At 38.2% G+C, this 17,130-nt stretch overlaps 1 protein-coding gene across 1 annotated transcript in view; it reads left to right on the top strand.

The window, feature by feature from the left end:
• The first annotated feature begins 8,969 nt into the window (after positions 1 to 8,969).
• The window catches only part of LOC141899778 (uncharacterized), a 65,703-nt gene continuing 57,542 nt past the window's right edge, over positions 8,970 to 17,130 (top strand). Inside the window, exons 1-2 of the mRNA XM_074786298.1 lie at positions 8,970 to 9,102; positions 10,510 to 10,686. Of these exons, the coding sequence (XP_074642399.1) occupies positions 10,522 to 10,686 (165 nt within the window). The 5' untranslated portion in view covers positions 8,970 to 9,102; positions 10,510 to 10,521. The remainder of the gene's footprint in view (positions 9,103 to 10,509; positions 10,687 to 17,130) is intronic.

Genomic DNA, 17,130 nt, shown 5'->3' with positions numbered 1-17,130 from the left:
GTTCGTCATTTTTCGGATATTGGTATTTACTGTATCTGTTATTTGGACTCAGTCAATATTTAAGGCTGATGAGATTTGTTAGTCAAGCGATTGATACGCTATGAAATTCTCATAAAATGATATAACCTAAGATGTCATCTAGTTCTAAAAAAGAAGTATCGGGTCAATTTACGAAGCTGTATATGCTTATATCTAAGATTGGGTTTTGCTTAACCATGATGTGCCCGCTCGTGTGTGCATGATGTTTGACCGTCCATTTCCAACCTTGAGTCACTTTCACACTGCATAAAGTCGCTTTTAATGTTTGGTCATCAGAAAACGAAGTGTACCCCAGCGGTCCGCCGCCAGTAATGGCCATTGTAATGGCCAAAGGTGGACACCATTTCCTTCGATTAAATATTCATGAAACGAGTCAACAGTCCTCGGCTCTTGACAAAAAAGATAATTAAGTGTACTTCAACCGTCGCCTGCAATACAATATATAAAACCGAGTATTTGCACTTCAGAAGGAGAAAATGTCTGTATTTTATGCGACAGAAAACATATGTTGCAGTTTTCATTTTCAGATCAGTGAATCCATCTTTGTCGACGGGGATGAACTTATGCGGATGAAACGTCAAAACGACGCGAGGCGTCGATTTCACCGTTTCAACTACATGGTTATCTATAGCCAAATAACGACTATCCGAGCCCATCCTATATTTCACAAGGTATATTGACAATTGTTACCCATCTCCGCGATTAACTGGACAGGCGTGCTTAATTTGACTTCTCCCCTCGTTGGTCGTTGAGGAGTAATCTTTCCCGCCGAGTCCGAATCCTATTAGAGAATAATGCGCGCTTTCTCCATTTCGTAGAATCTGGTTTGTGTAATCTCAGCTGGCCAATGCCGGTCTAAGCGTTAATGGCCAACAAATGGATAATCCATGCAGTGGACAGTTTTTCTCGAGATTTTATGTTTATTCACATTGCTTTGATCACGGGTAATTATTATTTCTTCGATGCTCTTTGACATTATTCTTTTCGTTTTCATGTTTACCATATACTTCGTGGACAAACGGTTTCGTGAATCGAATACCTAGAGGGGATCCTGTACGGCAAGAACGAGTCAAAGGCGTTGACATCTTTCGGTGTGCGATGTGATTTTGATAAAATTCATACCGATAACCAAGAATTCGGAACTATCCATTGAATGCATAATTGAATATAGATTCCTATAGCAGTAGAGGATGTTGCTTTTAAAGTATATTCTATGTATATTCTACTTCTTTTCGACGCAAAATTGATATTTAAAATCTTCCATCGAATTGGCACTTTGGATTTAAGCATACTGCCGAAATTGAACCTGGTGAGTTCACGATAAGCGTGATAATGGGAATCTTTTATATCCTTTAAGAATTTGAGCGCAGTTCGTGTAGTGATGTATCTGTCTGGTCATTAAGAGTCCATCTTTCATAGTAGCTCCGAATCGACGTCGCACTATGTTTGAAGTTCACGTCCACCTCATTTTGCGCGATTACTCTCAAACGACATTGTCCAAAATCACGACATGGTTTAATCAGATTAAAAGGATGTTCCATTTCCGAAGAAGCTCCAAGCACACGGACAGTCCACTACCGGTCAATTTCAGGCAATATCTGACTCATCTTTTCCTACCGTTTCGATCCACGTAGCTGCATATTTTAAAGAAGAATTCTGCAAGCTTTCACAGCCCCGAGTATTTTTCCTGTACAAAATTTTCTCGGCAATCTTTATACGCACATCTTATTTTTAAAGCACTCGACATACGCCAAAATATCTATTTTTCAATTACAACTTATAAAATCGTTTTAACGATAAAAAGCTGTTTTCATATTCAGAATTGATGGTGAGTAATAAATAGTCGATGATAAGGAACGCTGACTGAAATATGTCAGCTAGTTATCAAATACCAGCTCGTTGCGGTGAGTTATAAATATATGTCGGCCAGCTCACTTCACATTCTTTCTTTCTTCAAGAAACGCCATATCGGCTTTCAAGAAAATTTATTTGTCGGCTAAGTTGTCCAGTTCTCGAGATCGAAATGCCCTTCGCGAATAACTCATTCTGCCGTCTGTTCAAAGCACATTCAATACGGGATATTTGGAATAGCTTCGCCGGATGCCATAAAGCCGGGTGATATATGAAATTTATAATTAATGTTTATAATAGCGCGACGCGGACGTGATGGGCATTGGTCAAGTACGCAGCAAAAAGAAGCTTTATTCGCTTCAAAGACAGATTCCCAGGAGCTGAGAATTAATGCACCAGCAAAACTGATTTTCTGACTTCAAAGTATACGAGCATCGACCGGACGGTATTAAACTTTGATGGTCAAAAGAATGGCGAGCACGAATATGCTCACAAAAACACGGTCGCCGTAATAAAATGTTCAGTGACAAATATTCTAGAAAGACTATGATTAATAAGCAGATTATCCCTTAGAGTGTTCCTGATGGCATGCACGTTTCATTTTTACCGCTCATCGCTATATATTTCTAATAAAAGGGTGAAGGAAATTTTGTGATAAACCAGAGTCACTGGTGCTAGTAATAATTGTTAGTTTTCCATTTCATTTTGTAATCTTTTTCTTTTTTTAAAGAAGATCTCTATGGAGGTACATGCATGTTTGATGAATCGAGTTTGATTAATTCAAGCTTTTAGTCAAAATGTGAATGTAAAGAATTAGAACTGATTGCCAACGATTCATCAAGACTATCGTGTATTTATGAGTGTTTTGTTATTTTTATAGCTTCATGGTGAAGGTTTCTCATATCTCAACCGATTGCTCGAACGATGCCGCTCGTTATATAAGAAGATATCTTATACGGAAACTTCGAAACAATAAATCACACTGAATATAATGATAGCAATCTCGTCTCGGTGTCGTGAACAGAGGACATGCTGACCATGTCTGTGTTTTTCCATATATTTTAATCCGCGGGGAATTGGCCAGTACCTTGTCACGACCAGCTACACGGTGGACTTCAATCGCTGTACGGGTTACCGTCGGCGACAAAGTCTAAATTGGCAAAATATGATAATCAAAACTTGCCAATTTGTTGTATATATACATCAAGGAAATAATTCAACTGCATGTGACGGGTTATGGTCATGCAGGTTTAGCTATAAACGTGACGGAACAGTGACCAGTTTCATTCGACCTCATCGACAAAATTGGCGGAAACGAAAACGGATACTTGAAAGAGGCGAACAAAAAAGACGGCAATTGCTTATTCGCAGTACGCGGCCAAGTTATCAACATATGAAGTTAGCAAATGAAAAACACTGTCCTTTTGCCATTGAAGTGGACAGATATGAAATGATATATATGCGACGGACCTGATCTGCTTACTGAGCAGTAACACGAGACGACCCGATGACGAGAGCACTAGCAAAATACCCTTAAAACATGTATATTTTATATCTATATTGGATACAATCCTTTTTTCAGAATAGATTCGTACCAGATGTTTACCTTCTACGTTTGTTTTCGTAGAATAGGGTATTAAGGAATTCACGGTCCTCGTGAATAGAACATCCAATTCGAGGATGACCTCGAACTAGAAAAAAGTGAAATTCGTTTTGTAATTGTAGAAGTATCGATAATACTTTTGAACTCCAGTAGGTTTCTTTGCAAGAGCCTGCACCTGCAGTCATTCAGAGTGTTATCAAGAAGAAATGAACGAATACTAATTTGAATAAGATGTATGATGGTTACGCGCGCGCGTTTTATTGCGCGGATTTTCAATTTCAATCTTCTAGAGTGCCCATTACATATTCCCGACGCGAATGCTAAATCGTTTGCAGTATTTTGTGGTTAGTCTGACCACGAACATAAATATGCTTTAATGGTCAAACTGGTGAAATCTTCATTCATTATTTAGCCCGGCTAAAAGCCTGGTTAGGAATGCTTTCAGGGGATGCTAATAGATAGGACCTACCGGTGTCGTAAACAAACCTAATGTCCGGTTTTCGCGGCTTGTTCAGCATGTCTGCGATGAATTAAATTATAATACACGCGGATGGTGTGGACGGTACTGACCGTGTATTTAATGGAGACGTGCCGTGAGAGAAACAGTCGTCTATTTTGTGGCAAATCGAATTAGAATGCAGAAATCCCATATCGATCGCCCGGCTGCGAAAATCCGGAATTTTTCGCTTGGAACGATTTTTATCTTTGCTCGCGCCAAGTATTGATTCACCGGCACGGCGCAATTTCTATCGAGCGCGCGAATAAAAACAACATTTCAGGCCCAACCTCCGGAAGAACATACCCGATTGGGAAAAATTGAGATTCCGACGACCGAAAGCTTTAGCGCCGAATTAAAAGTACGAGTTCTACTCGGTCTTGGACTACTTCCTCATCCTCTCTTCGGATAATCGATCACGTAATTGGAGCAGTGGTTGGGAATGTGATTCCACTCGATTCTCGACCATATTGTGCTATCACATGTCAAATTATTAAGGTCGGCTAAAATTTTATCTTCATCTCATTCGCTGTCCAGTTCAGTTTGGATCTATCGCGCGTTGCTCGGCAACCGATTTATTATTTTTCCATCAGCTTACGCGCCTCGGCGATGATTGGCTATCGGCAGTGTCCAGACAAGTTCCAACGCTGGACCGCGAAAGGCTATTCTAATGTAATTTCACTTCGTCCGCTGTCAGGAGCAATTTTCTAAATTACAGCGTTGGTCATTTTTAGATTACAGGTATCTCCGGACATCGGGGAATAAAGAACTTTCTCAATATTGGATTTTTCGTCTTATTTCTGGTCGGCTGAAACGATCTCGTCAACGGGAGAGATCGCGGGAAAATCACAATGAAGTTACATAGCACTTTGATCAAAAAACTCGTCAGGCTTAAAAGCACAAGATTCGACGACGAAGGCGTGAATTATATTGACAGCGGACTGATCGGGATGAAGCATTGAATAAAAACACATCTCACACTGACCTCAAGCTTTGATGAACTGCTATTTCTCTCTCGAGTCCAAACGATAAATGATTACCGAGTTAACGCCTGTAGTCTCTGGTACATCCACGATTACAAAAATTATACGTCAGTCACACTTCTCTATTCATTCCACATAACTGGTCACATGCTCTCACAATCAAGAAATTTTGAAAAATCAAAATTTCCATTGGAAAAATTAAATGATCATTATGGTGAAAAAATCCTATGTTTACAGTGCTAATCTTTTTGATTTGAAGAAGTTTTAAATTCCGATTGAAATTCTCAAAAATTATGTTACCTTAACATTTTAAAATTTACTTCATGATTCAAATATTGTCACAGAGTCGGTAATAAAACGAAGGTGAGAGAGATGGTGTCCACACTCACTATTCACAGCCGGCCTGTCTCGGCTTCATTACATCCGCAGGTGGACACAATCATAGCCTCAATAAAATTTCATGCTGATTAACTAAGCAAAAGTAGAAATCCTCCAAAATATGTGCGTTGAATGTCAACGACGCCGCCGATGACCACTCAGTCCAAAGGTATTCAATACTGCGGACGGAAAACAATAAAATTTACCCGGTGATTGGGGCCAGCCAGAGCTGAAAATCTGCTTACCACTGCCTGGAATATTAAGCAAAGACATTGCCGGACAGTAATTGCAAAGACTTGTCCGTCAGTGCATTGTGGAATTTTAAATAGTCGAAAGAATGCTATGATTATTTGCGAAGTGACCGAAGCTTTGTGTTTTTCTGTCGAGACACGTCGATATGATCTTGTGGATGACATTATTAGATGTATGTTACACAAAAACAATCGCTCACTTCTCTTCGTGCTGGGTATATGAAAATGCTTGATGTGAATTCAAGTCAAAGTTTGACACTGCATGCCACTGTAGTTAGCGTATATCTCGTTCGACAGAGAGTAAGCTTGAAATCGACGCTACGTTAGTAAAGATTTGAGTATATATGTTATTTCGATAGCAGCACGTACTTCATCCAATCAATCTAGAATATCTAAAACGAATAGAATCTGAAATTGAAGTTTTAATGCCTCTGCATTGTATTTCCCTACACGAATATGATAACATTTGAATCTTGGCGCCAAAGATGGAGCCACCATAAGGCGGTAAATTGAGTTGAAGTACACCAGATTACATTGCTGTAACGAGATGAGATCAGAGCCAGTCAGAAGTCGGGGTATTTTTTTGTCAAATGAACAAAATGGCGACAACATACCGCATTAACATCAATACAATTTCTATTTCATTAGCAGTAAACACTTTTGATTTTTAACGGTCACATGCGGAATATTGCTGTTGTACACTTTCCCATGGTCTGTGAATGTATAATAGACCGTATTTATACTTAATGATAGGGGAAATGTTATGTTTAATTGACATATTCAGATGTAATTACATTATTTAGATTAGATGCAATTGAAGCTCATTACTTTATATATACATAATCGTTCCAACGCTACTTCACAAAATAAACACGTAGCACATTCGTTTTTTTTCGGTGTCATGTTATTCGGACGACCTTTTGTGTCATGGGACCAGCAACATTCCATAGGCGTCAGGAGAACGCTGTCAAGTTATGTTTTAAGATTCGAATTTTTGAAGCCTTCTGATACATAATGCGATATCACATCAAGCCGTCTGAATCCTTGCTACAATTCTTTTAATTCTGATACTGGGAAAGAATTGTTTCATTGTTTGACGCCAAACCATTTTCAATTTTACCAGATTCTAGATTTAGGAGTCCTTAGATCGGGACGAGCACTGGACTCATTAAGTACAAAAAACACATGATTATATTCAGACAGATGAAATAGCTTCGATTATAAAGCAGTATTTCACAACTAAGAGAAATTGCCCTCGGATGACACAGTTCATATTTTGTCGGATGTTCTATATACATACGCTTCAATCGTGTAAATTTATGTTTTGATGGGAATTTATTGACGCAATGCAATATATTCGCGCTGCGAATCGCTGGCTTTAATTTGTTATTTCATTCGAGGGATGATGACTGTCGGTGAACTCCGGGAAAAACGGCTTCCAACGGTTTCCTGCAATTACAAGCCATTAAAACCAATGGCAGTTTGACCCTAGTGCGCACTAGTCACCGAGCTATTGTTTCATTATTCGAGAAATATAAACCAACTAAATGAGCTCAACTGTCGACGAATGTCGGATTTTTAATAATAGCACAAATAAGCGCCGACGAGCAAATAGACGAGCTTTTTTTCAAAACGTGAATTTGTCTGACGAACATAAATCTATTTTTGTTCGTGAATCACTTTTCTGTATAGTAATTGATATGAGTTTTTGAATGAATAACACGACATTGGAAATGGTATCTCGTCAACTGGGACTGGACCCTTCAAACACGCCTATCTGCTCGGTGATTCGGGGTCGGCACACATCATCGCCAGTGTCGTTGCATACTAGGTCTAGTTTAATGCACGTACACTGACGTCTCTTGATTAGGCAGATAAATCAGCATATAAAACACAATGGACTGCTGTTTCAACCCATTACAAATTAGCTTAGAAACTGACACCGATGTCAGTCGTGCACACCGGTAAAAAATAACATATGGCCATATTCGATTGGCTTTATTCAATGCCCAGTGCGACAATGCGATTACGGCCACTTCTATATGGCGATACTATTCCGAAATTTCCGTCACCGAGAAAAATCAATAGGTTGAAATTGGACGGAATAAAGTCACATTGATTGACTTGGACGTGATTGGCGTGGCATTGTCCGCAGTTTTCGTGCCGGTAGCTTAAAAACCCTCGATAACGTGGTTAAAATGGCCCTCAGGTCAGCGCCGGTCAAATTGGATTATGCAGTTTCATTTGCGAAGGAATTTGTTGCATTATTCAAATTCGCCCGCTGAACTGACTGGAGATTCTCTACCAGTACGGAATCAGTGTCCGCGCTGGAATTTAATTTTCTTCTATTCATCTCAAGTCATGGCCTGTGTTTTTGTTAGCCAATAATTCGATCCCGTCTCGCTGAAAGGGTCGCACGAATTGAGAAGTGCAATGAAATTGGGCAACGCTAACTTTTCTGTCAGAAAAAAAGCCTAGTTGCTTAAACTTAGTTGTATAGAAGTTCCAGGGGATTCAACATGCGACGAGGTCAACCTCCTGCTAGGTGCCCCTTACCGCGAAGAATTCTGAAAAACTTGTATATATATGTATATCATATTTTTGCATATATATAACAGTTTCTCATTTACCGACACAGGTGCGCGAAACAGAGGAGTAATTTTATTATTACATTGCCGATGAATAATTCTCTTGATACCATATCTGTTTCTGTGTTCGTTCAATTTCATTTAACCAGTAGCCGGTAATTTTCACAGTAAAGTCAATGTTTTGTTTTCTAAGTGCTCCCCTGAGTTTTAGCGACTGATTACTAATTTCACTTTTTACTACGCGTTTCACTGGTTGTTTTACACCTGGGGGGGAAATAATCACGGCTCTTCAATGATTAAAGTGGGGCCCGGTGGCGCGCTTGTACTCTCCAGGCGCGGCAAAATGTATTAAAATTGCGGTTTAACTGTGACTAATGACTGAAACCTCTACGTGTAATCTAAATTTGTGCTGACAACTGAAGATTCATATTCAAGCGACAATTAGAGTAGATTACTGCGGTGCCGGAACGTTTGATTAACAAGATAGGTTTCAAATAGTCTCGTCCTGGAGCTTTATTCACGGCCTACGTACAGTTGGTTATGATATTGCAATGAAAATCCATCAACCTTCGTTAATGCGCCATTAAGAAAATTAATTCTATGGAGTACGTTTTATAATGTCTTAAAGCGCGTGATCTCACATTCAAATACTATGATGTCATTCAACGAATAGACATTTTCAAAACTATTGTAGAATTATGGGATTCGAACTCCCTAGAAGATTCTGCTACACGCTGCAACTCCAAGGTCGCGTGGAGTCAATGAAAGTCGTCCATTTATTGTGAATGTCCCCAGTTGTCTGCTTTTCATTCAAAATGAGTCAAAATGTAAAAAAATATGTTCTCGTTCGTGTTATTATAGGATAGAAAACCGTCCAGTTATACAGGTAGAAGGATTGAATGCTTAGAATTCGGTAAGTTATTAGTACATATTGAAGCGGTGTATTTCTAATATCAAATCAGTGTTTATCGCCTCTGTTCTTTCTTTTGTGCTGTTTGTTGTTCATTCAATTGTGTTATGTAGGCCTAACTAAATTCGACGTCATAGCCGTTGAGGCCTGTGACTGTGTACAAATAATGTGGGGCCAATATTGCACATGCAGTTCGAGTAAGCAATTCACATACTAATCCATGCCATACCCTCACCCTTCTTATTATTTGCCACTCTATCACCGCCGGCGGCCGACCATTAATTTCTCCTTCAACCTTTTTTCTGACCAATCCTTTTTAGGGAGATAGGTGTTACGTTATATGTCCACCTTCTATTGAATCTATTCTTTAAACATTTAATACCGGTCTCGGCTTTCACTCTAAAACAGCCAGTATCAACTACTACTTGTCTCAAAAAATTTTCAAGAGTTTAGATATTATGATCCGATAGCATCCAGGAGATCCTAAGAACGCGTATCGGACCTCTGACCCTGCATGGCATGGATGGCTTTGCACCTGCATCGGTCGCACTGTTTGTTTGTGACCGTATTCAAACTTTTTTCAATTTGGCCAGACCATATTTTAATTGCTACCTGTATTCGGAGAGTAGGATGACAGCTGGATTTGATAATTTATTTGCAGTTTTGCACTCAATGGTTAACCGCAAGACTAAAACGTTAAACTATCCCTCACCTACCAAACACCTTGACACCTTTCTAGTCTGAAGCAGTCACAGGAATACCCTGTTGGCCTAGCAGTTGTAAGTGGCTTATCAGTGGTTAGGGTGAAACATATTTGTAACAGTATTTCCTGTTGTTAATGATATAAAACTGTCCTGAAGAATCAAGATTAACTGGGTAGAATTGATATGAACCATCAAACTTGTAGCTTGTGGTGTATTAAAAAAGGTGAAGCTTTTTATTTAGATCGATACTGGATGGGAAAATGTAAATTCTGCCATTTATTGGATATATATTATTTGTGAGGATTTTTGTGAATACAGATTTTTTGCAAATTTAAAGCTGCAGGGTATTCCTGACGAATATTGTCTATCATTGAATGAGGAGGATCCTAACAATTTCGTTTGGAATTTTTTATACGTAATGTAGGTCATCAACGATAAAAAAGCCATCTACAGAAACACCACTGAATTTGAGAAGCATTTTGAAATTAATTTCAGCAATAATTCCTTGAAAAATAGTCGGGGCCATATAAGTGCAAAGGGGCTGTCTGATTTTCAGAGGGGTAGATTAAAAGTAGTGTAATTAATGCTGCCCTTCTGAAACCTCGTGTGGAGATTACGCCAGTCAATTGTTTGGTCTAGTTACCTGAATCTGATTTAACCTTGATGAAACAAATCTATATATCGAAATTATGCTTTTATCACATAGGTTTTATATAATATGAGTGCAGCGAGTATGAAAATGGTGGCTGACTCCACCCAATCTGACTTAACAGTGGAAAAAAAGCGCAAAAAGAATGCTCAAGGAAAGAAGGCCATGGAAACAAAGAAGGCAAAGAAAAGTGCGAAAGTGGTCAAAAATCCAGTGAAAGGGAAAAAGAAAAAGGTGAAAATGTATTTCTTTTCAGCTTGATTCATATCTTAACTGAAGAATCCAAGTACAGCTGCCACCATAAGAATAAATTCTCAGTCAGTTCATTTCTCATTTGTCCAAAGGAAAATTAACCTACATCATTGCACGGTACTGAAGATGAAAAAAAAATCATAATGAGAATCATGTTCTTCATGTCTTTGTCCGTTATTGTATTGAACGATGTTTACAAAAAAGGTTACAGCGTCATTTCTGCCTTAAAACACTTATTACTTTCGCAATTCAACATATTATTCCCTCTCATAAAACAAATTAGAGAAGTCTACGTGAGCTGTTGAAACTTGCGGGCATTTTACTTATGTACCAGCATTACCGCAAGGCTCTAACAGCTTAGAATGATTAGCCGACAATTACAAGTGCCGATTGTTGATTGTGAACTGCCAGAGGGCGCTAGTGGATTCACAGCACGTGTCACTGCAACCGCGCATCTCGACGGATGGCTCCGAGACACGCGAGTTGAAAATAAGGCTCGTTTCAGCATCTAATAATGCCTAACAGGAAGTCGAATCTGAAAATGGCTTCGTTGTTTATTGTGCGTCGAACAAAAGTTTTGTTTCGGCGCGTCTTCCTTCGGTCGGCGTGAAAATGAAATATCGAAAGGCAAACCACCTGGAGTTGGCATTTTCGCATTTGATTTCGTATTCGTCAGTAATTAGGATGGTCTTATTGAAAAGAAATGCTTCCAACATGCCTCGGGTATCTTCCATCATCGGAGAGACATCGCATCTCAAAAGGATTGCATCACCGTATTAATAAATATGCAAATATTTATGCGAAAGATATTTTTGTCTGGTTTCGTATCCTGCGGTGAAGGCTGTTTTTATATTTTCTTGAATTGTCAATGGTTTTCGGTTGAAATGGACGTAGAAAATGTTTTTATGATAACCCTCGTTTGACAAGCAATATATCTTAATTTTGCAGGGGTTTTCAAGATGATAGGTCGAGACTCGATGTTTTTGGGAACTTCTTTAGTGGGCTGATAAGAATTGACTTTCTTCAACAATTCAAGTCATCTCTACCGATCTTGAAGATGTAATTTTCTTTGACCCTGGTTTGGTTATTTGTGGGGATAAGAGCGGTAATATAAGATTGCTTGTCGAGTAATTAATATCTCTCTTAACCAGATGGCGGTTCTCCCAGAAATTTCACTTTTAATTTTTTCGAGGGCATATCCATCTCCATTGACATTCAGTCTCGCGGTGAAATGGCTGTTCAACGTGCTGTAACCGCCTTCGATAGCGACAAAGAGTAAACATTAATAAGTCATGTTCGATTATGAAAGCTCGGGTGTAATCTTGCACTTGTGACCAATTCACTGCTCAATTTTAACGTACACTGAAAACTGAAACCGTTTGTAATTTTCGATATTTTTTCACGTGTAACAGTATTTTATTGCAAGGCGCATAGATACGATTGAACGAAATTTGAGGATGTACCGATCGATTACGCAATGCAACCTAGTGAGCTCTATTCGAGCCCGTTGTTCTTAATACTAGAACTTGAAGTGAAATCGTCTTTTGTTTTAGAGTGAAATTAATAAATTATCATCGTAGGCGGTGAATTATTCATTTGAAGATCGGATTCGGTTGCGAACGTCGATAGCAGTGTTATACGCGGTTTATTTCTGTTCTGTCGAGTTGAAGAGCTTCTTAGATTTCATTCCACCGCGCAAACATTATTTCCCAGGCTTTGCTTTTGTTATCGTCGAAAATCGAGTTTTGAAAACGTGATCTCGATATCGAGAGCTACGAATCAAGAGGAATATGAATGATCGAAGTCAAGAAAGAAAATCTCGGTCCATCAAGTAAATTGGGTTTAAGTACTAAGTTCAGTTAAGAGAGCTATACATAATAATAATGATAATTTACAAATTAAGATGCACGAATTAAAAAAAATAAATACGTAGAATAGCAATAAGACATAAAAAGGTTGGGAATAAGCTATGGTAAAAAGGTTTTGTCTTGATTTGAGATCTAGGCCCAGCTCTATAGACCGGTATTGTCTTTAACCTGGGGGCTTACTCAATTCATTTTCAATGGAGTTAACCCCGGGTTAAAGTTAATACCAGTCTCCGAATCCGGCCTCTGAACTTACGTGTAAGTGGTAAGGTAACGTATTCCAAAGAAATGGCGCAGAATAGTAAAAGACTCAACGACCAGCAGATAGCTGTTGAGATTCTATTTAAAGGGATGTTTCCAACATTTTAGTTTTTTCTCAAAGTGTGGCAGTTTACGCGCTGGATACGTGTCTGTTATAAGGTGAATATAATTTGTTGGTCGAAACGTCATTTAAATGAAATTATTGCTCGATTAAAGCCACAACTCGTGCGTCACTATGTTGACAGAAGGAATTGAGTTCAAACTGGATCTTCGGTTGATGGATTCGTTGCCATCCATCACATTCGTGCCATGTTTTTCAAGGCTGACACGGGTTTTGTAGATTTTACCACTGATTTATGTCGATGTAATCACAAAAGCTGCATTAAACCTAATGTCAAGTCATTCATTCCAAATATAAATTAATATGATTCTGATAGTAAAATATGGTGTTACCGCAGCACAAAAAGCCATTAGAGATAGTGGCTTTATGTCGTGGCGACATTAAAATTGTTATTAAAAGCTTTTATTTTGTGTTTCATGCTAGATCTAATAAGTTCCTGCAGTTATTTGCGTTTTGCCGCTAAAAGCATCGTATATTTCATTCGGGGCGAGATACACAAATAAACTCCGCGGTTTTAATTAAGAAAATGATGCCATAAATTAATTGGGTCTCTTTGTAAGAGGAGAAGATATGGCCGTATTTTATTGACGTAATGTTCTTGTGAATATTGTGGTAATGGTTTTTTCGAAATCGGATTTAAAAGTTGTAAAGCCTTTTAGAAATTAGAACGGGTCCTAATTTCAATTCAGACACTTGCGCTGATAGAACGTAATGAAGTATTCTGTATGAATCTCACTTCAAACAAAACGTTTCGCGCTGATCGGTGCGAATTCGTCGGAAATTTCAATTGAAATTAATCCGCTTAATGGCTGTCGATTTCACTTTCAAGTCGGCTCATAAATAGCCGATTATTGAGATGATGACGTCGATCGGACAAAGAATTTAATTTGCGGCGTTTTTTCGATAGAGGTTAACGTCGAATCGTTGCCGTCAACGCGGCGAGAATTCGCTATTCGAAAAGAAATCATATTTACTTCGAAGCGACGAACATCCTTTGCGATAGGTGACGATACCCTTGTAGATTTATTAGGCAAGTCGACTGTCGGTGCTAATTCCTCAAACGGCTACCGATACCTCATACGCCGTGCGTCGCTGTAAAAGCATTAAATTTCAAAAGAGTTCCATAATTTCAACATCGTCCAATTGCTGTGAAGTCGTCTAAGCAGCTTGCGATTTCATCATTAAATCATTTAAGTTGCCATATTGCATTCTTCGCCGATGTATAAAAAAAGGGAAAATCCTATTAACGGTTCACTTTGCTCGCGCGTTGCATTATGTCTGGCGAATCACGTTGAAAATGTCGTTATTTCTATGAAGTTTGTATTTCAAAGGGTTTATTTCATTGTAACTGGCTTGATAATAAAAACGAATATCTGAAAATTGATACGGCGAGTATTAATGAACCAAAGAAACAATGCCCGGTTCGGATCTTTACTAGAATCACATTTCGTATCGGTGTTATATTTCCATCTTATACGTCATTGAAATACGAAGATGTAACTACCTTTCTTGAATTCAACACGTAACAATTCAATTACATCTCCTGTCTTTTACTACAGTTATACTTACAAGAATATTCAATCATATATCTTATAGGTAGAATAGCCGCTCTCTGACGTGGATAATAGATAATACAGATAATAAGTATAACCCACTTTATAAGAATTTAAAAGATTAAAAACGATTTTTTTCTCAAGAATTAAAATCAACATACACGACGTTTCGAACTCTCGCTCGAGATCATCGTCAGGTTTCAGCTGATCTCTAGTGAGAGTTAAAAACGTCGTGTATTTTGATTTTAATTCTGGAGAAATAAGATTCGTTTTTAGTTTTTTTTATAATTCTGCGTGTATAGTGGGAATTAAACTTAGGATATATCTTATTGTCCGAACACTGGCTCTACAGTACTCAAATTGAATTTGAAATTGATTAATTTACTTAATTTAGAATCATAAAACTTGGTCATGTAATAATGATTAGATGATTGTTTGACACCACTCCACTATATCGAGTGAACCTGGCCTGGAATCGGGGGCTATAGTAGATATTATTACGCACTATCGCTGCAGTTTCCAATCCGCAATTCACCATCCTTTCACACGGATAATGATGCTATAATTTCTCAGCATGACCGGCTCTGCGAGGCAAAAATAATTAAGTTCTCTTTACGTGAATTCGAGTAATGATGAGACGAGTAATTTACAGAAAAAGATGCCGGCTTTCTTTCATATTTGTGGCAAATCGTTGTATTCTCCGGTGGTCGGTATTTTTGTTTCATTGATTTGCCGCCTTCATTCGTGTGTTTCCTTGCTTTCTGTTAATCTTACCGGACAATGTGGTATAATTAGAGCTAGGGTATCCTTTCATTTCAAACACGCTTGCTATATAAGTATTGTAATTGATCGACTGGCTTCGTTAAAGTTTGACTATCGGATCGCTAGAACCTTAGACGACGAATTGACCAATATGATAAATGAATAAACTATAGTTCTGCAACTGAAATTGCCCATTAATTAAAGCCCTTTGGGAGAATAGGCTGATATATCTTTCAGGATTAAAAACATTAACAGGAAAGTAGATAGCCATAGTTGTCGCATTCTTCTGAAAGAGAAAACTCGAATAACTGGACTCTCCTTACCTTGACCGATCTTGAGATAATCGCACAATCATTTCTGTCCGATATTGCTCATAACTACACTCAAGGACTTGTTACTGATCATCCCATTCTATTTCATTATTAGGTATGTGTGCGTAGATTATAAAAATATGTGGGTTTCAGTTCATCGCTTTGCGGTTGAAACCACTTTTCATCTCGAGGTAGCTTTTAGATTAACTATAGCTCATATCCATGTACAATCATTATCGCAGGCAAATCCATGTTACTCGGGGTTAAGTAGATCGTCCATAATTCAACATTGAGCAACGATTAAAATGTGCTTCTTTAATTAGGACTTAATCTGTGAACTTAATTTCAGTAACGTACGGGGGCCATTTGCGTCATATTTGATTAATGGTAATAGGTTTTCAATGGTGCCTATTTTTATTGGTTTTTACCCGTACCATTGGTAATGATAGATGATATTGTATTTGCGCATTCATTATGGATCATCTACGTAATTTTCATGTTCCATTATTTCAAGAAAGAATAACAAAATAGTTTTTTCCCATGACCACTTGAAGAGAAATTCAAAAGTTATTCAAAAAAGCGCGTGGATCTAGTGACTCAGAGAAACGAAATACGATTTCACGATTTTTGCCAATTCTGCTGAATTTCTCTAATGACCTAATCGCCCAACTGTGTCATGACATTTGAGCTACTTAGACGCAAAGCGACAATTTTGTTCAAGCACATTTAAACGCAGGAATGTTTCCAAGACTTCGTTGGTCGATGGTGATTAAAATTTGACACTCGGCCATTAGTGAAACGACGTGTAATTATTCGAGTGGGTTGCCGGGTCTGATTGCGCCGCTGAAATTCTAACAGGCAAAAACCAGCATCGCCAGAACTTGGAGATCTAATTAGCCTTAAAGTCAAACTGACTGTGTAGTGGCTTACATTGCACGCTAATAGGCTGTCGAGGTTGTGACTCTTCGGTTTCGCGGAAGTGAAAAATTCATACGAAATTATCTAGTCTTTGCATGTTCAATTTTCTCGTGAAATCATCAAATGATTTGGTATTCATTTTCATCAATTTTCGAAATACACAATTTCAAAAAGTCGAGATGTTTAATTCAGCTTTCGGTTAAGTGTCCGGGAAGATATGAAGTCATTAAAGATGCGGTTTATTTTTTATTTTCCTTTTTTACGAGGTGTCACATCGCTCCTATCGCTAATAACTGTCAAAAGATGCAATTTCGTCTGGGTTGATATCGATCGTCGGTATCTTACGAAAGTGTTCATATACTTGATGGAGAAATTAAAAGAAAATATTCGCATTCGATCATTTTGTTCGGCATCGGATACGATATACAATAAAAATCGTTAGAATATAATTGACGCTGTAATTGCTGTGGAAAATAATGAAATAGTTTTCGTATACGTAGAACTACGGTAGTATACAGGCTGAGGCGAATTTTTATTATCATTCGGTATGGTTTTAATTTCACGATAAACGTGTCTGTTGAAATTATAGAAATTTAATGAGATTTTGCCCGCCGAACGGTTGATGCATTTTCTAA

Source organism: Tubulanus polymorphus, chromosome 2 (assembly GCF_964204645.1).
Source record: "Tubulanus polymorphus chromosome 2, tnTubPoly1.2, whole genome shotgun sequence".
Taxonomy (NCBI): domain Eukaryota; kingdom Metazoa; phylum Nemertea; class Palaeonemertea; order Tubulaniformes; family Tubulanidae; genus Tubulanus; species Tubulanus polymorphus.
This window is presented reverse-complemented; position numbering and strand designations above follow the sequence as displayed.